This window comes from Muscardinus avellanarius (genome assembly GCF_963383645.1).
Source record: "Muscardinus avellanarius genome assembly, chromosome: 11".
Taxonomy (NCBI): domain Eukaryota; kingdom Metazoa; phylum Chordata; class Mammalia; order Rodentia; family Gliridae; genus Muscardinus; species Muscardinus avellanarius.
Genome location: NC_137797.1, coordinates 59106575 through 59130797, shown reverse-complemented (window position 1 = coordinate 59130797; position 24223 = coordinate 59106575). Strand labels below are relative to the sequence as shown.

General features: G+C 34.7%; 1 protein-coding gene across 1 annotated transcript in view; it reads right to left on the bottom strand.

The window, feature by feature from the left end:
• Positions 1 to 22372, bottom strand: part of TAFA2 (TAFA chemokine like family member 2) — a gene marked incomplete at both ends in the record, with an annotated part of 147688 nt that extends 125316 nt beyond the window's left edge. The window contains one exon of the mRNA XM_080704837.1: positions 22267 to 22372. Within this exon, the coding sequence (XP_080560963.1) occupies positions 22267 to 22372 (106 nt within the window). The remainder of the gene's footprint in view (positions 1 to 22266) is intronic.
• Positions 22373 to 24223: the final 1851 nt, after the last annotated feature.

Below are 24223 nucleotides of genomic sequence, written 5' to 3'. Positions count from 1 at the left end.
TACTGAGAAATAGCAATTCCGGTACTAATCAACAGCAATAGCCTAGAGCATCTTCATAGGTGCCGTTGCTGTATGTATGGTGTACCAAATGGTAAGAATATTTTTCTATGCTTATCGGTGAATCAGAACTGTTTTTGTTGTGACTTGAAATTCCATATTCCTCAATGCACATTTTTCAGGCAATTAAAATATTAAGCCTATTTTTTCTTTTGAGCAACCAAACACAGTCATCTTGGTGTCCAAGAAGAACTGGTTCTTGGACCACTTGTTAATACCAAAATCCAGTTGCTTAAACCACTTATATAAAATGGGGTACTATTTGCATATAAACTCCACAATCCTCCCTCCTCTTTAAATGATCTCTAGATCACTCATAATACCTAGCAATATAAATTCTATATAAGTAGTTGTCATACTATATTATTTAGGGAATGAGGACAACCAATGTCTACACATATTCAGTATAGATACAATTTTTATTTTCATATTCTCGATCTACAATTGGTTGAATCTACAGGTACAGAATCCATGGATATGGAGGGCCTATGTTTAAACATATCCAGTTCTAGCAGAAATTTTTAAATGACTAGGTACATGTTTTAAAATATTTGCCAAAGATTAGTGATAATCATTCATTTACTTTTACCAAGATGAAGTAGCATTTTTTGCTAATGAGACAATTTTTTATAAGTTTACAACATTTTTGGAAACCTCATACTCTGATAAAATAGGATCACAATCTGGAAATATAGTCAACTAAAAACAATCTAATGAATAACTATTTTTTGTAGTTCCATAAGAATTAATTTGATTAGAGTGATTATCATTGCTTATATGACTTACCCATTATTTCAATTACAATAACATTTTTCCATTTGTATTGGTGCCCACTGACATTATGTACTTATGTGAGAATACTAATGCCAATCTCAGTATCTTGTAGAAGGGAAGGGGGGAGATGGAGAGGGAGCCAGGAGAAAATTCACCAAGTGTTATGTGCATATATATCACTATCTCTGTGAACTACATTATGACGTAAGACTACAATAAAAAAATTGTCATTAAGTAAGAACTAAACCAACTGCCTGCCCAAAGCTCTGCAAATGACAGTCGCACTTTGGTAGAGATATTTAATTTCCTCCACAGAAATTCAAAGAGATTTCTACTGTGAAGTCAGTATGGTAAAAGCTCTGCAATTTGAAAATCCAAGCTGCTACTCTAGAAAAAGCAAAAACTCGAGTTTATCTCCTGGGGGTATTTCATCAAACAAGTTATTTTGTGATCATAGCTCGCAGCGTCCCTTCCTCCTTACTTCCCACACAGATTTCTCATTCTTCTCCTAGCTGCTTTCTGAACACCGACACTTTTCCTCACATAGGGCTCCCTTACTCATCCTTTCCACACCACCCATTTCTTACTTTTGCTGACCAATTCAGGCTCACAGATATTTATGCACTTTCTAACAATTTTACTTTTTTCATCAACATTAGAATGGACTTTTGTTACTTGTTCTGTGGTTATTATTACATATGCACATGTGCTTGTGCTTCATCTCTTTTTGTGACTAGATAAGATTTGTATTCATATTTTAATTACCCAAGTTCATTTTTCTTTAGTCAATGAGTTCCTTGAGAGCACAATAATCTACTCATTCACTGAGTTCCTTTAGAGCGCAATACTGTGGTGCTTAGGTAGCTTCTGTCACATAATATATATGTATATCCTATTTCTTGAATGAATGAATGAATGAATGAATGCATGCATGCATGCATGAATGACAGGTTACTGAGGAAAATATTTGAATAGAAAGAAACCAATGATAATTTGATACTGCTTCTGAAAGTTATTTGTCTTCAATATTTGAATGTATCAATTATGTTGAAAAATCCATTACATGTAAAATATGTAAGATAATTATTTTAGAATATAATAATTCACATTTCAACATGGTTTACCTATAAAAGTGAATTCTCTTTAGTTAAAAAGTGAATTCTCTTCAAATAAAAGTGAACTTTCTTACAAGAGTGCTTTTGACACAAAATTTAGAAACATAAATTTTTAGAAATTGTTTCACCTATCCTTGACCTAAGTGTCTGATTAGAAAAGCATTTTGGAGGGGAATTTTCCAGTGTTTCATAAGTGTTTGATTAGCATGTCTTGAGAACAACAATAAGGGTGATATTGCTAAATACATCTATTTTGAGACATTTGTGAGCTAGAAAATAACACATAGGCTAAAAGGGCATGGTGGCACATGCCCATAATCCCAGCTACTTGGGAGACTGAGGCAGAAGAATCACAAATTTGAGGAAAGCCTGGCCAATATAAGCTAGAACCATCTCAAAAAAAGTGAAAATAACACATAAGCTATAACCATGATACAAAATCCCAATAACTTAATAAAATGCCATGACAAGTTTTCTCTCTAAATCCTCTGCTAGTGACATTGTCATTTTATCAATAGTTTATTTTCATTTATCTTTATAAGTCCAATGCAGTTTGTTCCAAATCAGAAATTTTTTTCAGTTGATTGATTTATCAACATTAGCTTTTCAGTGAGCTAGTTATGACTTGAAAATATATTATAAAAGACTTTTATTTTTTCCTACTGACAGGTGACGCTCAGTTTCCTCAAAATATTCTCACATACACACATTTACAAAAGAAGATGAATTACATGTATGGGCAAAGAATTAAGGAGCTAATAAGCATATGTTTTAATAGCATATTTCAAAATATCAAGTATGCTCTCAATATGACACATGATTTAGTTTTACTTCCCAAGAAATGCCTTTCAAAACTTTCAATATTTATAAAAGTACAACTAGTAAAATTTACAATTTATACATAGTAGAAATAATTATAATTTCAAAAATATAATCATTTTTATCTCTATGACAATCCATTATAAGAAAATGAGCACCTGTTTCTTCTATTTTTATAGATTAAAAAGATGTTCAGAGGTAATATGGTTGATCCAAAAGTACTGAGTTCAACCCCTAAGTCCTTCTGACTCCAAATTTTCTGCTCTTTTCAGCATTCTGACCAGATTAGACATTAAGCATTATTTTAAATTGGCCTTTCAATATGTTTATCCTACAAATGCAGTTGTACATACTCATTGTGAACTTATAAACAATTTATTTAGGAAAGTAGACATGTTCAGCATGAGTGATCAGCTAAGCAGTCATTTTGTTTGATAATTTAAAATCCAGCCATGTGTCCTGCTAATTAATTTTAAATAACATCCAAATATTAAGAGTAGGTTCACATTATTAACCAGATGATCTCCTATTACACAGACATTCACCACATTAGTAATATAGAAAAAGACTTCAATATGAAAAACTAGAAGCCACAGAATATATTCAAAAATTTTTTCAATGACCTAATAACTGGAGCTATTAAGAAAAATTTTGAAGCAGTGTGGTTTGTGATGTGATAAAAAAAAAAAGTATTCACAGAGTCAAGAAGTAAAAGTCTGATATAAATCAACATACACTGAAGTACTTTAGTAGGTCATCTTTTTTTGTTTGTTTATTACAGGACACCTGTGGAAAACTCTTAGATAAAATACATTATGAGAAAAATGAACAAATGTTTTCCCTGAAATGCTTTGCTACAAAATTAATTAAAATAAAGATTACTGATCAAGTAAGTTATACTAGCTCTTCTGAGAATTTTATATGCATATATGTCATGAATTTTATTAATGATGCTTAATGGCAGTGAAAGAATAGTACTGTATTGTGAAGTGAGTATCAGAGAAACAATAACTAACTCTAGGTCACTCACTCTTAATAAGAGTCATAGCATCCCCTGAGTGAGTGAAAATTAGTTCATTGGAAGTAAAAAAAAAATCTATATATTTATCTATAAATCACAGATCTACACACAACACATAAATGGACATTTTATCTAAGGCATTAAAATTTTAAGGAAAAGAGGATTAATTATGGAGAAAAATGTCTAAGAAAGATTTTGGAGAGGAAATATGAAAAAAATTAAAAATCTGCTGTAAGCAAGTATTAGCAAACTCTACCCTAAGCAAAATAACTGAAGACCTTTTTGACCTAGTTTTAATTCTTGCTAGGTGATAAAAACCAATTGCAGTAACTCCTTAAATAAATTACTTAAAATAGCTCACTGAAGGAGATAGGGAGGGGAAAAAGAAGAATTGATGAAGGAAACAGTTCAAATAATGCTATGTCCATATATAAAGGTATTACAGCAACACATCTTACTAAAATGGGGAAAGTGTGAGATGGGGAGGAGACGAGAAGCACACCGAGTGTTGTGTATGTATGCATTTGTGTTTGTATCACTTCGAATTTCACTATGATGTATAATTATAATGTACTAATAAGAGTATAAAAATAAATAAAATGAGTTGTTGAGTTCTTTTAATAGCTATGCATTATAAACATGGAAAGAAAGAAATATTTCTCAATTAATGAAATTGTGCAGTCAAATACTATCAAGTGCCAGGTGTGATGGTGCACACTTGTAATCCCTGCGCTTGGGAGGCGGAGACAGGAGGATCACACAGGTTCGAAGCCAGCCTCACTGGCTTAAGAGACCCTGTTTCCAAATAAAATATAAAATAGGTCTTGGAGTGTACAATAATGACTGAATTTCATTAAATAACTCTAAACCCACCAATACTAGAAAGATTGATCCTCCTTATAGTAGGCCTATTCAGGTTTGGCTTTTTTGTTATTGTTGTTGTTGTTGAAACAACTAGTATAAATAAGCATGAGAGAGGAACTTCGATGATGAATATTCCCTTAATAAATAAATAAAGTAAGCCTATGGAGGCATACTAGAAAGAATAGATACAATTACCTTATTTGACAAAATCTTAGTAGAAGAGATACTATGCAGGAAGAAATTCTTAAAATGGGGAACAAGATAAAGTTCAAACAATGTGACTAAGAAGTACTTACAAATAAAAAGTAGGAAAAAGATATAAAACCTTTCAAAAGTTTCAACAATAAAGGCAATGAAATTGCCCCTAAGAAAATAGAGCAGAAAGACAAAAATGAAGATAGAAGTAGAGATATAAAAAATTAAAAGATTATAAGATCAGACAAACCAACAACAAGAGATCCATTGGAGGGAGGAAATTTTCAATTAAAAAAATCTCAGAAACATCTTTTTAACTAAAAAACAGGAATTTTCAGATGAGAGACTGTAAGAATTTAGTGCTCAGAAGTTCAGAAAAATGGATATTCTTCAATAGAAATGTAATTTAAAATTACAGATGATAGTCAATAGAATACAAGAGGGAAAAAACCAAAAATCTATAAGCAAAGAAAGAAAACTAGAGTAGCCTCAGCTTTTCACAATAGCAACACTAAGAGGAAAAAATATTAAGAAATGTCTTCATATTCTACAGAAAAATTACTCCATATGTAAAAATTATATACCCAGCCAAACTGTCATTTAGACCAATGACACAACAAATATATATTCAGATATGCAAGGTTTTAAAAAATAAAGCTTCCTTTTTATCTTTCTCAAGGATTAGCTAAAGGATATACTTCACCAAATTGAAAACTTAAAGCCAAAGGAACATATATAAGAGTCAAAATGTACTATGCCATATAAGAGAAAGAGCAGGTGATTGCCAAGTTGTGAAAAGACATTTTAATATGAGGTATGAAGACTGATACAGATTAAAGAAAGGTGAATCAAGGAGTAGACACTCTGAGAGCTTTTCTCACTAAAATTCCTGCCACCTTTGTACTGTATTTTCACCTAAAACAGACACCAAGATGAACCTGGCTGAGCGCCTTTTGTGTACTCAGTGTGTCTTGGCAGTAAACTGATGACATTTTTACTTTCTCTCTTTCAACTTCTTCCTAAAACCTAATGCTTGACTCAACCAAGAACATTCACTTTAGCTAGTATGTGGTATTCCCCTGCCCTTAACAGCAGAAGGTAGGCCTCAGTCTTCTTAGAGACATAAAGTAGCATGCACGCTGTTCCTTCTAGCCACATTCCTGCAGGACAATTGGTATCTGAGCAGGCTACTGTCTTGGCCTGTGTGCTGGCTGTAGCTAGCCTATGTGTGATGGTTTAGGTTGCTGCTGTCTGCCAGCCCTCACAGAAATGGGGTGGCAATGTTGAAAGTGGGACTTGGTTGTAATCCAGCAGTGGATTTATCTGGGTGTTGGCCAAGGCCAGTAGGGTGTGGCTGGAGAAGGTGATTCTCTGGGGGGATAGACTTGGGATTATAGATGATTCTTCTTCCTCTAACTTGCTCTCTTGCTTCCAGCCTCCATGATATGAGGAGCGAAACCCGTGTTCTCCTTCTCTGCTTCCTCTCCCATGTGCTGAGGTCCAAGGTGCCTGGCCTCACAGGGACTGAACCTGAAACTGTGAGCAAATAAATATTTTTCCTCTAAGTTATATGGTCAGTTCTTTTGAGTATATTTGTGAAAATTCTGACTAATAAACTATGTTACATATATACTTTCTTAGATTTTTTCAAATATTCAGGAAAATGAAATCCAAATTTTGAACCAGAGCATAAAGAGGGAGCAGGAGGAGATAGAGTACCATTAGGTAGATCTACTTATGAATAAGCTCCTGATTTAAATAAATGTCTATATTGCACTAAGAATGTTCATATATTATCATTGAGCTATTTTTCTTTAACTAGAGGCAAAAGAGTCTTCAAGTAAAAAAATTTATTTTTTAAATTTATGGGCACATGAACAGTTAGATGCTACAGAAGTATACAAAAAGAAGTCCTACAAAAGAATAAAGCCTAGAAATAAACCATAGAAGTGCCTAATTAATGATGAGAGATTGACTTAGTATATGAGGGATACAACATGTAAAAGCACCTCCAAGAATGAAAATGAGAAATATATTTGAGATATAGAGAACATAAAATAACAATCCAATTAGATATTAGATGTTCTTTGGGGGAAAAACAGAACAAAAAGATAAAAGCATTAGTTGAAGACAAAATAAAAGCAGTTTTTCTTAGGAAACTGAGACATAAGCTTGAAAAGATTCACTCAATAATTAAAAGAAACAAAACCCAAATAGAAATTGGCATTTTATTTTAATTCAAGTGTAAAAAAAACACTTAAAAGTACTCATATTACCTTCCCTTCTTCCCTAAAAAATGTGACAAAAGACAAGCCTGGATGAAACTTAGACTCTCTAAGCCTTTGAATCTGTTCCTATGCAATCTGCTAATAGATTCACTCTTTAAATGTAAAGTCCTGGTACCATAAGACAAAAGGTTAATCAATTACAAAGTAATCCCACAAAACCACAAGACAAACAATGTCACCTAATGAAAACAATGGGTAAGAGTTGAATATGTAATTAATAAAAATATTAATGGTAAATAAGTCAATTAAAAATTGGAAATTAAAACGGGATAAAATTGACAAAAATTAAGTAGTATGGAAAATCTCAATACTGATAAGGGTTTGAAAGTATCATCACTTTCATTTCCTGTTGATTGAAATATAAATTGAGCAGCACCAGACTCCAGAGAGAAGGGGAACTCAGAACGGAGCTCAGAGCCACAGAGGAGATACACCGGCCTCACGGCCAAGGATGAAGCAGCAGCGCCGCTGCCACTGGCAGTAGCCAGTGGCAGCGGCGAGCTCACTGGACGGCACCAGACCAATGCACTCAACAGCCCACCAGGCTCCAGAAAGAAGTGGCGGACAGTGAGCCAAGGTGAGCCGCTGCAGATCAGCCAGAAGGAATTCGGCAGATTTCTCAGTGCAGGGAGCATCTAAAGCTCCCAGAGGCTGGGCTCAGCACACCCTGCAGGGAATCAGAGTGGAGCTCAAAAACAGAAAAGAAATATGCCAGCCTCACGGCCAAGGGCATGGCAGCAGCACCATATTGCCACTGGCGGCAGCAGCAGCGAATTCACCGAATCCACAACAGCTCCATCTGCGCACTCACAACAGTGAGTCAAATTGCGGCCCCTAGAGGAGAAATCCCAGTACTGTACTCCCAGGGACTTGACCCAGTGGGGGAGTGGCGGTGGCAGAGATATCACACCATAGGAGAACATCCAACCTGGCAACCCCCATGGTCTAAAGCAGCCTCGATTGACTCCCTGGGTTCGAAACTCTGCGATACAACCCAGTAAAGGAGTAGTGGGGACTGAGATACCACAGACTCGAGATCCAGAGCACCTTAAGTGAAGTTGTAGTGACCCAAGGGAAGAACCCAGAGAAGGCACAAACTTCCGAAATCATGGGAAAGAGGAATAACAATGGAGCAATGAATGCCCACAACCCCACAACATCAGAACCTGATAAAACAGAAATTCACAGATTTCTAGAAGATCAAATCAGGAAAATAACTGTAGAAATAATAGAGGTGTTTTGAAAAGAATTCAGAGAGAGCCAAAAAGAGATAAAGGATGCAATTAATGAGGTAAAGGCCTCAATTCAAAGTACAAACAACTGATTAGACCACATGGAGAATAGAATCTCACTCTTAGAAGATGATCATTCAAAAAATGAACGCATAGTTTCTAATAGAAAAAAAAATCCGACAGCAGGAATCTGACATTGAAGAAATATGGGCCCATTTTAATAGAGCTAACCTAAGAATAATTGGAATAGAGGAGGGAAAAGAAAGTGAAACCAATGGGATCAACAATCTCTTCAAGGAAGTAATAGCAGAAAATTTTCCAAACATAGAGCAAGAGGTCGATACACAGGTCCAGGAAACTTATAGAACTCCATTTAGAGAGGATCAGAGAAGAGGATCCCCACGCCACATAATTGTCAAAATGACCAATTATTTTGGCTAAGCAGAGAATCTTAAAGGCAACAAAAACAAAGGGCCAAGTGACATTTAGAGGCAAACCAATTAGAATCACTCCAGACTTCCCAAACCAAGTCATGAGAGCCAGAAGGGCTTGGAGTAACGTATTCCAAACTCTGAAAGAAAACAACTTCCAGCCAAAAATTTCCTACCCAGCAAAACTTTCTATCAAATTAGATGGGGAAATTAGAAGCTTCCACGACAAACAGAAACTGAAGGAATTTATGTCTTCAAAACCAGCGCTAGAGAAAATATTTAAAGAGATTAACTACAAAGAAGAAATAGTTAACACACACCATAACCAGAGAAACAAGATTTTCCATCCAACAGACAACTAAGGTTGGTTATTTGTGGAGATTCATTATTTATGTTGGTCTCTTACCTATCTCTAAATGGTATTGTTTGCTTTTATTGTTGCTAATTTTTAGTATTTCTAGTTGGAATATTAATATATCTTCAGATATAGCATTTGGAAATATTTTATCCCATTCTATCAGTAACTTTTAACTCTGTTTACATTGTCTTTGGACATACAATATTTTTTTAATTTTTAGGGAGTTTGTTTACCCTTTTATTGCCTGTGCCATTGAAATCATATCTAAGAAATCACTGCCAATTTCAATGTTGTAAGGTTTTATGGCCTAGATTTTCTTCTAAAAGTTTATAGTCTTAAGATTTATATTTAGGTCTTTAATCTATTTTGAGTTAATATTTGTATATTGTGCTATGTAAGGGTCCAATTTTATTCTTTTTTATGTAATTATTATTTTTCAACAATATTTAGTTAAAAGATTATTATTTCCTCCACCAAATGTTCGTGGAAACCTTGTCAAAAATAACTTGACAATATATGGAAGAATTTATCTCTAGGCTTTTATTTAACTCCAATGGTTTATATATCTGCCTTTAGAACAGTACTACACTGTTTCAATTATTGTAGCTTTATATGGTTTGAAATCAGAAAATATACATCTTCTAGCTTTGTTCTTCCTCGAGATTGTTTTGGCTATCTAGAGTCCATATTCCATATCAGGATAGATTTTTTCTGAAAAATAAATAAATAAATAAATGTATGATAGTTTCACCTAAAAAAAAAAGAAAAAAATATTCTCTGGTAAGAAAGAAAGCAAAAAGAAATATTGAAATGTTATCGTTAAGTCATCAAAAGCTTGGTATCAGTCAAATGAAACTGTTATGTGAGATTATCATCGTTAATATTGAATAAATTGCTATAATACTAGATGTCAACCACTAAGCCAAGCATGGGAAGGAGAGATGGGGAGGGAACTGGGTGGGGATCGGGTAGGGGCTAACTGGGCAATGTGTGCATGTATGTCTACAAAAGTACTATCTTTATACCATTATGATGTATGAATACAGTGCACCAATAAAAAATAAATTAATTAATAAAAAAGAAATATAAATTGAAATATTTGCAATTTGACTATATATACGTACATTTTAACAAATATATTTATATATTAGCATTTAATCTAGAATAATTTTTATTTTATTAGTGCTTCCTTTATACTTTTAAGACACTCTAAAATAAACAAAACTATTTTTGTAATTTACAATATTATTTTCAGAAATGATATTTTAAAATTTAAATCTTTTGACTGAGAAATACCTTACTATAAATCTAGCCTAACTATATAAAAAGATGTGGGGAAAAACAATTGTATATATGAGTGCATTAATTTTACTAAAGAAAAATTTAAAATATCTCAAATATTTAATACTGTGGGATGGTTTTCCCAAAAAAAATACAGAGATGGTCACAATATAATAAGTAAGAAACAAGATTACAAATATACCGATAAATATATCTATATCTAACTAATATTTGAGAATTAATAGTGGTATATGTATATAAGGGTTACAGATATTTTAATTCTTCTTTATCTTTTGTTTGTAGTTTCCCCAACAATTAGAGTATTTTATATTCTGAAATGTATAAATATTATTTTAAGTAAAGCCCTGGAGAACATCATGTTAAATGAGATCAGCCAAGCACAGAAGGAGAAGATACACATGTTTCCTCTAATATGCCCAAACTAGAAAACACAAAGGATACCAGTGGGACTCCAGATATTAGAGGGGAAATACTAGCTAAGTTTTAATGGAAAGATAGGAGAGGAGAAAGGCCGATCTTGATTAATGAGGGTCTACACCTAAACATGTGTAAAATTATGAATAAGACATGGTTAACCTGGACAACCATTGGTGGGAGGGGGGAAGAGAAAACGGGGGTGGGGGGGAGAGGTCACCAAATATAGTGTAAATGTATACTAGTTATGTTCAATAAAAATTGTTAAAAAATAAAGAAAAATAAAAAATAATAAAATTCTATTATAAAGAAAAAAAAGAAGGAAAAAAATAAAAAAATAAAAAATAAATAAAGTTGTAAAGTATATAAAGTGAAAATGTACATTGAATTAAATCATGCTTTAGGAGTTATATAAAGTTCCCAAAGCAATTAATAATAAAACAATGAATTGTCAAAGGTATTAATAAATTATCCAAAATAATGGAAAATGAAAATAATTTTAAAAATCTTAAGTCATTAGTACTTAAAGGAACAAAGCATTTTATAATAGACTGTTCCTTATAGACCTCATCTAACAAAGATATTTTCAACTGATTAGCCAGTATTTCAGTGGTAAGAGAAGGATTTTATATACTTTTGAGAGGAAATAAATAATTACTATGTACAAATATTCTTGTGGCAGATATTACTTTCTTCTCAAACATTTATCATCCAAATTCCTTCTGTATTGAAGGGATCTAGAATCTTTAATACTAGATCTTTCAACTCACTTGCCAACTGGTTTCTGGTTAGGTTCTGTCCTCGGAAGTGTGATAACCCTAAAGATATATGCCTACATGCCTCAATGGTGTCCACTGCAAACAGACTTGCCTTAGAGTCACCCCATATGTGGATTCACTGGAGGATCGACCAGGGCCAATAACTAAGCATGACTTCAGCCTGCATGTTATGGGACACTTCCCCCCCACCCCAACACACACACACATGACACTGGACTCCCTCTAATCACAACCTTTGCTAAGGTATTGTTCTGGACAAGATTTTTTGGAAACTATGCTAAAGTTAGAGCATCTTCCTTCTGTATTCTATCAGACCCTCATCCTCGTGATCTAAATGTTCACTCCCTTCCACTCCAGCAACCTCTCCCCTTATACTTCAGATGTGCTTCCACTAATAAATTTCTTGTACATTAAATTGTGTCTTGGAGTCTACTTCTTGAAAGGAAGCACTTACAAGATGGGAAGACTGAAGGAATGAATACTATATTTTTCCTGCTCCTGGATTCAGAAGTGCAAAAGTGGATAATATGGATGCCTAGGGGCATTCTCAGGACCAGCAGAGTCTAGCAGTCTTGGCAGCATCAGCCTCCCAGCTTCTTGGAGTATCATTACAGAACTGTCTCCTAGTTTCCTGCTGACAGTGAAAGCCATTCTTAAATCAGCAAAATCAGTGAAAGCCATTCTTAAATCAGCAGCGTCGAGTAGCTTAGGACACACCCAAGCATGAGCTTTATGCATCTCTGCTTTGCTTTTTTGTTCTTCCACCTCTAGGGACAGTAAGAGATTTCTGAAGTTACAAGTGTCTGGGTAACAGAATCACTCCTTTCTATTTCTGCCTCAAACCTATTCCACATTTAGCACTAATTCCCAATTTTAAACCACCCTAGTGCTGTTTCCCCTTTCCTGACTCAATGCTGAAAGATTAAACACCTCATTATTATGTTCTTCTTGATCCCAAAAGTTCTCATTTGCATTAACTATTTTAAAGTATAACATTAAATTTGAACAAAATTTTTGTACACAGATTTTTATATTAGTATTAACAAACAAAGATATCTTGAAGTTTTTTTTTTTTTTTTTGGTGGTACTGGGGTTCCTGGAAGCCCTTCTACCTCCGGGCTACACTCCCAGACCTATTTTTTATACTTTTTTATTTGGAAACAGGGTCTCCTAAGCCAGCGCGCGCGGCTGGCTTCGAACCTGCGCGATCCTCCTGTCTCTGCCTCCCAAGTGCGGGGATTACAAGCGTGCGCCACCACGCCCGGCGATATCTTGAAGTTTAACAAAGATTTTGTAAAGAAATTTAGGGCGTGTAATGATTTTCAATGCCACAATTAAAATAGGTTTATGAGTACTTTTTGAATATACAGGTAAATAATCATCATTTAATGCTAAGTGTATTGCAAAGAGGGGGAAAAAAGGAAAGTTGAATAAGTGCCTATCATATGATCTATGAAGCTCTAGAAATATACTCTGGAGGAATTTGCATGTTTTAAACAAAATAAGTGTACGATAATTTTCACAGAAGCAGCATCAATAACAATCAACAAATCAAAAGGCCCAGACGCCCATAACAGTAAAAGCAACAAATACCTCTCAATATATTCATACAATGGTATTCTATATCACAACATACATAAAGCTCGAGAGAAGATATTGAGGGTAAAAAGCAAACTATATTTTTAAAATTATTTCATCTTTACATTATTAAGACCCAGTCAAAATAGTATTCTATTGTTTGGGAAATGGAAGTCAGAAAGAAATCCCCCTGTAGAAGAGGAGTATACTCCTCAGTGAGAAGTATAAAGGGCTTTGAAGGACGGACAATATTTTATTTCTTGTTCTGGTTGATAATTTCACATTTAATTGCTTTATGTTTATTTTTAAATATATATAGGTGTTTTATGCATTGTTTTGTAAGCAACACAAAAAATAAAGAATTTAAAATTCATGGTACAGAAACTAAACTTCAGAAAAATAGCCACTGTATCAGAATGGTTTAAGGCGGACTCACTGCCTCAAGGAAGTATTCTCTCTCACAACTAGGCTGTCAATAAATGTATGTGTAAATCAATAAATGAATAAACACCAATGTTCTCAAATACGTGAAATCTGTTCATGAATTAAACCAGATGAAAATATCTCCAAATATCATTTAATAATTTTTGTGTAGGAGGATTTTGGGGTTACTTGATTTCTTTTATGTCTTGGTGTGTTCCTTCCCAAAGTTTGTCAAACAAACATATATTACTTTGAAAATGCAATAAAAGACATAATAAAATGCCTTACTAAGAGTACAAATTGAGTCAGCTAAAGTAACAGCCATTTTTCTTTCTCTCAAGATATTAATCTAATTGTTTTCACCAACAAGTTTTTTAACACACTATGAGTCATATGTTAGTGTTCTAAAACTTTAGTGTGCATCATCATCAGCTACAAATCAGCCCAAGAGAATGCAGTCATATCTTAGCTAAAGTAGACCAAATCATTTAAAATCGAAGAGAACCAACATTCTGAGTATCTTCATGAACAATCGTCTCCAGGCACCTCTCCAAATGGACTGAGCACCACCAACCTTTTTACTTTCTGCTCTCCAGCTAAAGCAATCTTCTCTCCGTTTCATTCTTTCCTTCATATCCCAGCACTGTTGCACAGGCTGGGGCACCTGCCTGAATGCCTTGTCTCACCCTCTGTGTCTTCCCACTTTCCATTGAGAACTCAGCTCAAATTCTTTTCCCTAGAAAAGACTTCCCTAAACCTCTTTCACCCATTTTGTAGTTTATATACTCTTATCACCTTGAAATTATATCTTTATAGCCTGTTATGGTTAGATATAGACCGTCCCCTAAAAAACTTAAGTATTAATGTTTAGAGTTGATGTAATTAAGTCACGAGGGTTGTAATAATATCCATAGATAAATTCGCTATAATGGGTTTACTGGGTGGTAACCTAGGCATGTAGTATGTGGCTAGAGAAGGTAGATCCCTAGGGTATGGCCTTAGGGACTATATTTCTTTTTTTAAAATTCCTTTGTTTGCTTGTGTTCTCTGCTTCCAGCTTCATAATGTGAGAGCAGAACCTTGCTCTCTCCCTCTCTCTCTCTCTGCTTCCCACAGCCATCCTTTGAGCTCTGGAGACCTCGGCCTCATGCGGACTGAAATCCTAAATCTTTAACACTCTGAGCAAATAAATCTTCCTTCTTCTAAATTGTGTGTTCAGTTGTTTTTGGATTATAGATATGACAATGTTTATTAAGACACAGCCCTTTAAAATCATTCTTAATTAAATAAGTATTTATGTGATTATCTAATTAATTTTTTTTCTCCTTAAATATACTGTGAACTCCCCTAAGGCATGAATCGTGTCTATTTCACTTACATTTTTTATCATCAAAAATTGACCAATAACCCAACACTTAACAAACACACAATATGTAATTTGTCTCCTACATAGTTGAATAATGAACTATCAAATGCACTAAAAAATGAATAAAGATCTACTCCCCCAAAATTCTACTGGTTTTTATCTAACCCAGAAACTTAACTAATAGTCATTTTTATTTTAAAATATGATTTTCTATGAAAAAATCATTTAATCAAAAGTTCTTAGGACCAGTGCCTTGTATTACAATGAGAATAGCATCAAATCAACCTTAGATAATCAAACTAACTTTTGAGGATTTCTGCTTTATGCATAACCCTTACCTGTGTGTATTGCTTTCACACAAAGTACAGATCCTTTTCCAACCCAAATGCCTACTGATGACTCATTCTCTTTAGATTTACTTTGGATGAGGTACGCAGGGAAGGAAAAGACAAGAAAACATATTAGCCTTCTAAGATTAATGACTATATTTTTCTGTTGGAAACTTGGAGTCCTAAACTAAAATGTTTCCTCTCTGATCCCCAATATCTGCAGCTATACCTAATGTAATTGCTTCCAAGGGGGAAATACTGCTTATATTTTCTGACTGGCTGTCACAACGTTCTGAGCTAATCCCCCTCGAAATGCCCAGCTCAATATAATTGTAAGAATTCAAGGCAGAATTTTTCCGTGGCAGTATGAGCAGTAAACTTATTTGTCTCCATGTGAGGGACTGTTAGTTCCCAAAGCACAGAAGATTTTATTAAGAAGGTGACAACAACTTCTGAATTTTAGATATCTGGTTTTTCAAGTACAAAGGCTCTAGATTTCTACTGTGTTGCTACATCATGTTCAGAAAAGGGGATGACACAATTCTCCGTTTGGCTGCTCTCAAGAGGGGGGTATTATTGCCCTGGTGTTTTGGTAGAGCTACTTATTCACTTATTTCATCTTGCACATTTATCTGTTCTATAATGACCTGCCCACCACTCCCCTCCTTGCGTGCTCTCCTCCATATACACCATCCTCCTCACTAGTTCTCACTGTCTCCAGGCATACTTAAAAGCATTCTTACTTACTACTTTCCCTTCCTCTTGATATTCTCATGGCTGGAAAACTTACATCATACCCAAAGGCCTTATTTAAAAGTGCACTCTCTCCTGAACATTTCCCATACCTCTCTTCTTTTATATTTTTTCCAGAGCATTTATACCATAAAACATACCATTTTATTTCTTTTTCTTTTTATTATCTATTTCCCACTTCTCAGATAAAAACCCCATGAAGACAAAGATTTTTGTCTTTTTTTATGTACTCCTATATTCTCAGCCCTGATTGTAGGTACTAAAAATTATTGAGTAAACAAACAACTTTTCCATTAGAAATATCCAATTTAAAATATCCCTATGGGATTGCCTATGGAATGCATGAGTTTAGGAGTATAGGTTCTCAGAAAGGGGATGCTTTTACCAGGGAAAACAGCAAGAGTCTCCCTAAACAAAAAAGATTTAGCTGTTGCCAGATCAGCCTAAGTTTCTCATACCTATGGACCAGCAAGAAAAGAAAAGAATTAACAATTTATAGAATAAAAGACCCTGGTAGCCATGAGGAAGAGGGCAGCTGCTGTGTTCTCAAGACAGGAGGGAATATATCAGACTCTCAGAAAATCCACTGGTGCATCGCATGTCATTCGGATGGTCAGTTGCAACAATCACTATGCAAGAACAACAATCATGGCATTAAGAGTACAGTGTCCCAGGGCTCAGAACCCTCAGCACAACACCAGGCAAGACCCCTAGATGAGAAGTTCTAGCTGAAGGAGTGTGTGATTGAGAACAGCTTGGGAATAAGTAGATAAGTATCATTAGTAATAATCTTGGTACCAATTGCATTAATAGGGGTCCTCACAACTCCTCTAATTTTTTTGGAAATGGTGACCAGCCAGGATTTGGGTACATGAAGTGACCTTAAGAGAGAAGCATGTATATCTGAGGGCCATGAGGAGTACACTGCAGGGGAATAAGCAGTTAGTAGACTGCCAAAATTATTTTAACACTGTACCTTTCCTCCACATGCTGTGAATGTTGGCTGACTACAGTTAACAGTAATCTTTTCTTTGATGATTACCCTCTCATAAAAACAGCCACTTTCCTAAGGAGACTTACCATGCAGACCAATAGCCAGTGACCAATGGACATGAGAGTAGAAAACACTGTCTATCTGGTCTCAAGGATGGACCATCTCTCTTAAGCAACTGAGGTTTTCAAAGCTTTTCCATAGGACCAGAGTAGGAGATTTCCCAGCTGAGACTCTTTTTGTGCTTAGTTTATATCCCCTGCTCTATTCTGCTTCATTTGTTCTCCTTCTCCTGAGAAGATATGTTAAAAAAATTACATAAATAAGAATTCCTGACTTGGTTCTGCTCCCAGGGAACCCTAAGACATGTGGTATATGCAAATCATCTCTGGAAGGATGCATCCTAATCACAGCCCTAAAAATTTTCACAAATGTTTTTTCAACAGACATTAACTCACAAAGCTTAAAAAATATTCATGAAATTCTAGAATAAATTAGACATTAGTGAGAATCATTAGAAAGAAAACACAAAAAGTGTGTAAAATATCCTTATATAGAGTATATATTACATAAAATATGTGTATGTATAGAATACTTATTAAATGAACTACATGTTTTATAAATATGTATGAAACTGAAAATATGAGTGAGAATAAAAAGATATCAAATATAAGCAAATTAGCAAGAAAAATGATTTAATAGCATATAATAAATTAAACTTGAATTAAATTTCTGGATTAAACTTGAATTCAATTTGTGGATTAAAGAGTAGATTAGACCCAGAGGAACACAGAACTAGTGTAGTGGAAAGAATACTTGAATGAATATCCTAAGTATGGCACATAGAGACTTACTTGACAGGTGAAAAATATAAAGATTAAAATACATATAGAACAATGTGAGAAAGCTATCATGCACCTAAGACCCAACCAGGATTCTAGTTTAGTAGGGACAGTGGTGAAGGAGCTATATTTGAAGAGAAAGTGCCTAACCGTTTCAAAAATCAAAAAATACCAACTCATAGACTCAGGAAGTCAACTAATGCTCGCATAACAGTGATCACGAGGTTAGTGACAGAGCACAGATATTTCCATGTATCTACAAGAAATAGCCATGTCCTTCTACTCATGGAAATAGAGAAGAGTCTTTTCCTTCTCTGAGGCCGGATGAAAAGGATCCCAGCTTCTAGTTCTAACCATCTAGAGTGTAAATGCAGCTATCCAAGGGCCAGAAACATGTCAGGTGTCTTCAGGTCTTGACTTCATAGCTAGGGAGATAGCACCCCAGTCTCTCTGGCACCTTAACAACTTATTCCAGAAAAATTATGCAATGTAACCATGTAGGCCTCTTGGGACACAGGAGAAGTATTATTATCCTTTTGAACCAAAGCAATTAAGTATACAAATGACTCTAGATCTAGAGGTTCATTGGATGTGAAATCACAGGGTGACAGAGGTTCATAATGCAGTACTGAAAAACCTAGTTTTAATTTCCCATAACTAGTGCCCATGCATATAATTTAAGTGTTTGCTATATAAATAAAAATGCAATTAAATTAATGAAATAAAAATAAGAGCAGAAAGTAATGAAATACAAGAAGATATAAATGAAAGGACCAACAAAGGCGAAAGTTGGTTCTTTGAAAATTAATAAAATTGGCCAACTGCTGGTAAGAGTAATTCAAATTAAGAAAGAAAGTATACTGTACAAGTAAACAATACTCAGGCTGAAGAGGAGACATAACTACAGGGAACAGAGATTGAAACAATGACCAAAAAAATACCATGAAAAACATGATTAGTGCTAGCACATTGGAAAAAACATTTGGCACGATCTGGTAAAATTGAAGACATGCGTTCTCTCTGATCCATGCTCTGTGATCTAGACAGTTACCTTAAGAAAACTTTGCACAGCCCAGTGTGGTAGCTTATAATCTCAACATTTGAGAGGCTGAGACAGGAGGATCATGGTTCGTGGACAGCCTCAATTACTTAGTGAGGCCCTTTGCAACTCAGTGATAACTCTGTTTCAAAATAAAGAAGAAAAACTAGGGCTAGGGGTATAGCTCAGAGGTAGAATGCCCTTGGGTTCCATCCCCAGTAGCGCGTGCACACACACACACACACACACACACACACACACACACACGCATGCACTCACGCACACACACACACATACAAGAAAACCTTGCACATGTTCACTAAAAGAAAATACAAGAATGCTCATAGAATCATTGTTGAAATGCAAAAAATTAAATACCTAACATTCATGAGCAAGATAATAAATGCTATATTTGTGGAGATTTCATATAAAATATAGTTCATCCATAAAAAACTATTATACCACCACTGTGATGCCATACATAAACTATTACAAATTTCTCAAACATTGTTGAGCAAAATAGGAAATTACAGAAAAAACCTTACAGTACACTATTTGTGCAAATTCAAAAACAATCAAGACTAAGAAAATGACATTTGAAAAATTATGTCCATATTTTAATGGATAAATTACTAATAAAAGTAAAGGAATTAAAATTACAACATTAAGAATAAAAGTTGTAATTTATTATAGGCATGTGCCAGGTATGGTGGCACATGCCTATAATCCTAGTACTTTAGAAGTTGAGATAGGAAGATCTCAGCTTCAAGGCCAGCTTTAACAACTTATCAAGACCCTTAATAACTTAGAAAGACCCTATTTCAATGTAAAATAAAAAGAGCTGGGGTGTAGCTCATAGGTAGAAGGTCTCTCTGAGTTCAATCTCCAGTAACACACACACACACACACACACACACACACACACACACACACACAATGTAAGGAGGTGAAGAAATGAAATTAAGAGTGCCAACTTCCCGAGTATGAGAAATATTACATTTCTCAACTGGCTGATGAGCACTCTAGTGTTCATTTTATAAATAGGCCCTATGACTTACATATATTTCCCCTATTATTTTATATGTTGAATAGCTCAAAACAAAAAAATGACATTTTGTGTGAAAAAATAGAAAAGAAAGAGGGAGGAAAGAAGGAAGGAAGGAAGGAAGGAAGATGATTATTAAATTTTCACCCAAAATATCAGTGGCACTGTGGAAATGGAATAGCAAAACAACCCCAAACTCTTATTTTTTATACTGCATTGTGTATTGAATTTGGCAATTTAAGTGTGTTTTTGACAGAATGTGTAACTTCTTATGTTCAAAATTATTTTCTTGATAAGTAATCAAAAATACCTTAGTTTTGGAGTTAGCAAAGAACATAAAACAACATAAAGAGTTTTGGGGTTTTTTTTGGTACTAGAGATTGAACTCAGGGCCATTCTACCTCTGAGCTACATCTCCCACCCCGGTTCTTTTTATTTTTTATTTTAAACAGATCTTGTTAGTTGCTGAGAGTCTCATTAAGTTGCTGAGGCTAGCCTTAAACCTTTAATTTTTCTTTCTCAGCCTCCCAAGTCCTAGCATTACAGCTGCTTTTCCCAGAAAATATTAAGCTCAGTGTGTGTGTGTGTGTGTGTGTGTGTGTGTGTGTGTGTGTGTGTAACAATCAACCCAGGAACTCACACATGCAAACTAAGCATTCTGCCACTGAACCACTGGTCCCCAGCCCTTAATTTTTTAAAATAGCTTTAACAATGGAATTTAATGTACACTGTGGCAGACTACATGAATGATTATCTTAGCGACTCCATCACTTGATTTGGAAGTGAAAAATCATCTTAATCAGGAACATCTGCCATGACAGGCTGAAACCCCTGATTCCTATGAAACCCTCCTATTTCTTCCAATTCTTGTTTTATGTTGAGAATCAACACTGAGGTGACATTAAGGATAAGAGGGACAGTAGTTCTCATCTTCAACACAAGATGGGGCCTGGCCCGTCAGGAAAGGTAAACTCTTAATTCTACTTTATTCTTAGATTAGGTTCATTGTTCTCAATTTAGGGCCACAAGGAAAGTCATTCTCAGCCTCCTTTTACTTTTACACTGAAAATAGCTGTTAAGGAAAATTTGAAGTTTGGTTTATGGATCAGTGTGATGTACTAAAGACATATATTAGTATATATTATAAATACATATGTGAATATATTTATGCACACTATAGGTCAAAACCAGGATTTTAAAATATGAAGGAACTCTTAATAAAATTCTGTTTATAGCAGTCTCTTGGTTTTCACTACAAGAAGAGATGGATTTCATAGTCATCGTGCACTCACATCACATCTTTCCTCCTCCCTGGGGTTAATGTTCCATATAATGCTAATTAAATGCACATATGTAACTAACTTAAGTGTTATAGAATTCAAAGAAGCCCTCTTAATTCTCCCTTCACTCCCCCCCCAAATTAAAGAATAAAAAATCAAGTTGCTAATCTCTAGATTTACAGTGAAATGAGAATTGAATTACAAAGCCATATTTCACAGAAAAATCTGGATTGACTTCTCAGGTTATGAATACTTGATTATGGTAGGTACAGTTCAGAAATAGTTCCATTTAAACTCATTTGGAAAAAGCAATAATTCATTATACTGAGGCTAATGGCCAGGAAAGGGGACAGAAAGGACATAATTTTGAGCTGTCAAGCTTAACACATACATAGAAAACAAATATCCCCACTCTATAGCAGACCTGAGACTGCTGAAGATCATGCTCGCTTCTAGTTCTAACCATCTAGAATGGAAATGCACCTATCCAAGGGCCAGAAACATGTCAGGTGTCTTCAGGTCTTGGCTTCACAAGGAGGGACTGTGATATACCAAAGCATGGCCCACAGAAAGCATAGAAAAAAATTGCATATACTCTGTACATCTTAACAAGATGCATATTGTTAAAGAACCTTTTTTAATGAGGATAATAGCAATCTGAAACTCATCGTACTACAATGTCAAGTCAACATTTTAACATCATTATCTCAAAAGGGTAGGAAAGGCAGAGTTAAAATTTTATACTCTTTGAACAATATTGGCAGAAATAACAATAACCTAGGGAATATAGTTTCCCTACCAAAATCATCTTAAGTATAACTTTCTGCATCTTTACGTAAAGAGAATTGCCACTGGAAGCCCACACCTAATAAAATTTAACAGACCAGTGAAGACATTATGTGGCAGGCTGTGCTAAAGGGAGTCATCTTCAATAAAGAGCTGAGAAAAAAAAAAAAAAAAGAGGAACTTACCTTTATGATGGTTTGCACTGGATACAACTTTCCCCCACAAGGTTACAATAAATATTATGATTAGCAGTTTTCCTTTTGTTGCTTTCTGTAAGTATCTCTTACTCATCCTGCAAATAAATAATAATAATAATCCTAAGTATGTGTAATAATTGTTTCTATTATAATTGTATTACATTTAAGCATTCCACAACACCATAATAATTTGATTCTTGAAAACTGTATTTCGTGCATTTAAAAATCTGATTGCTTGATATAAAGCAAGAGTTAAAGCCCTGTCCTGGTCAGTCTCCATCACTTAATAACAATCTAAGTCAGTTTGAAAATATTACCATTTTCTTCTTTATTTAAGCATGATTTTAAATAATTAACAAAATCTAAAGCATGGCCCTTTGAATAATCTTTAAATACATGACATTATTTTACTGTTTTTCCAAGGATTCATTTTTCAATGTCAAGTCAAATGTTTAGGGAAAAAATTTTAAATCAAATTGCTTAGATGAATTTCTGCACTGAATAAAGTCACTTTCAACATTTTACTTGTAGTGTGCTCTTAAAAATCATCTCATATAGCTTCCTTACTGTGAACTAACCTGACCCAACTAATGTGCACAGCTTTGCTTCTGGAGACAGATGTTATTAGAATCTACTTTGCTATACTTTGTAAAAAAAAAAAAAAAGTAGGAGAAAAATGAAAAGGCAGAATGAAAACTACCAAATTAGCATGTTCAAATTCAGCCATAAATCTCAGGAAATCAACTAAAAAGTTACATTAAAATGATAGTTGCCAGTACACAGATTCACCTACTTTCTCTAGCACTTTGTGCATTGTTTCTTTTGTTCTTCAGAAGAAATTTTGTATATAGGTGCATCTGTCTCCATGATAAAATTTGGAAATTTTCCTGAGGTCATGTTTAATGACAGCAAAAATTTGAAAAATCTAGAATTCTACTATCTTTACAAAAACCACTATATTGCTAAGGTGAAAGCATAACTAATATGAAATAGAGGCCATGTGCATTCATTGATGATGGAGATAAAATATAGTTTATCACCCAGTGCCTTTCAGATTCAGATTCTGTTTTGAATATTGAATCCATTTTTTTCTTGGCCTGTAGATTCTTTTCTTTCCTGGTTCTAATGCAGCTTCTTGGAGTTGCTTCCTGACCTCGCCTGATTTCTCTTCATCTTGAATCATCTAAGTTACCCTTTCTTTACACCTCACCTCCAAAACATCTCCAAAGCCGGGCGTGGTGGCGCACGCTTGTAATCCCCGCGCTTGGGAGGCAGAGACAGGAGGATCGCACGGGTTCAAAGCCAGCCATGCGCGCTGGCTTAGGAGACCCTGTTTCCAAATAAAAATGTAAAAATAGGTCTGGGAGCGTAACCTGGAGGTAGTAGGGCTTCCAGGAACCCCAGTCTCACCAAAAAATAAAAAAAACAAAACATCTCCAAAAATATGATCCAGCAGCAACAATGCTGGGTATACAATATTGGAGAAATTTTTTACATTGATAATGCAAAGAAAAATCAATAATATCTATTGTAACATAGATATGGGTAACATTTCTTAGTATATGAAAGTCCATGTCCTGAGAAACCAGTATTGTGGGCTTGAAAACATAAGCTCTGAATTTGGGCTATATGAGTTTGAGTCCAGGTTCTACCACTTTCTAATTGTGTGAGATTTATACTATTTCGTTTTATTAATATGCCTTCATTTCTTGTGCAAGTGTTTGAATTCTCCTGCTTTCCTCTTTCCACTCTAAAGTGGGATGATTTCTGTGAAATGCCTGGCCCACTGATAGGCAGGTACTGAGGCCTCAGTGATTTTGAACTTAGAGAATATTTAGTCATTTTCCTTGGGAAGCTAGTTCCATTCATGACACAATCAAAGGAGTTTTAGTGGCACCCAGGACACAAACATCTTGTGGAAGTTAGTCTTTGTCATATTAAGATA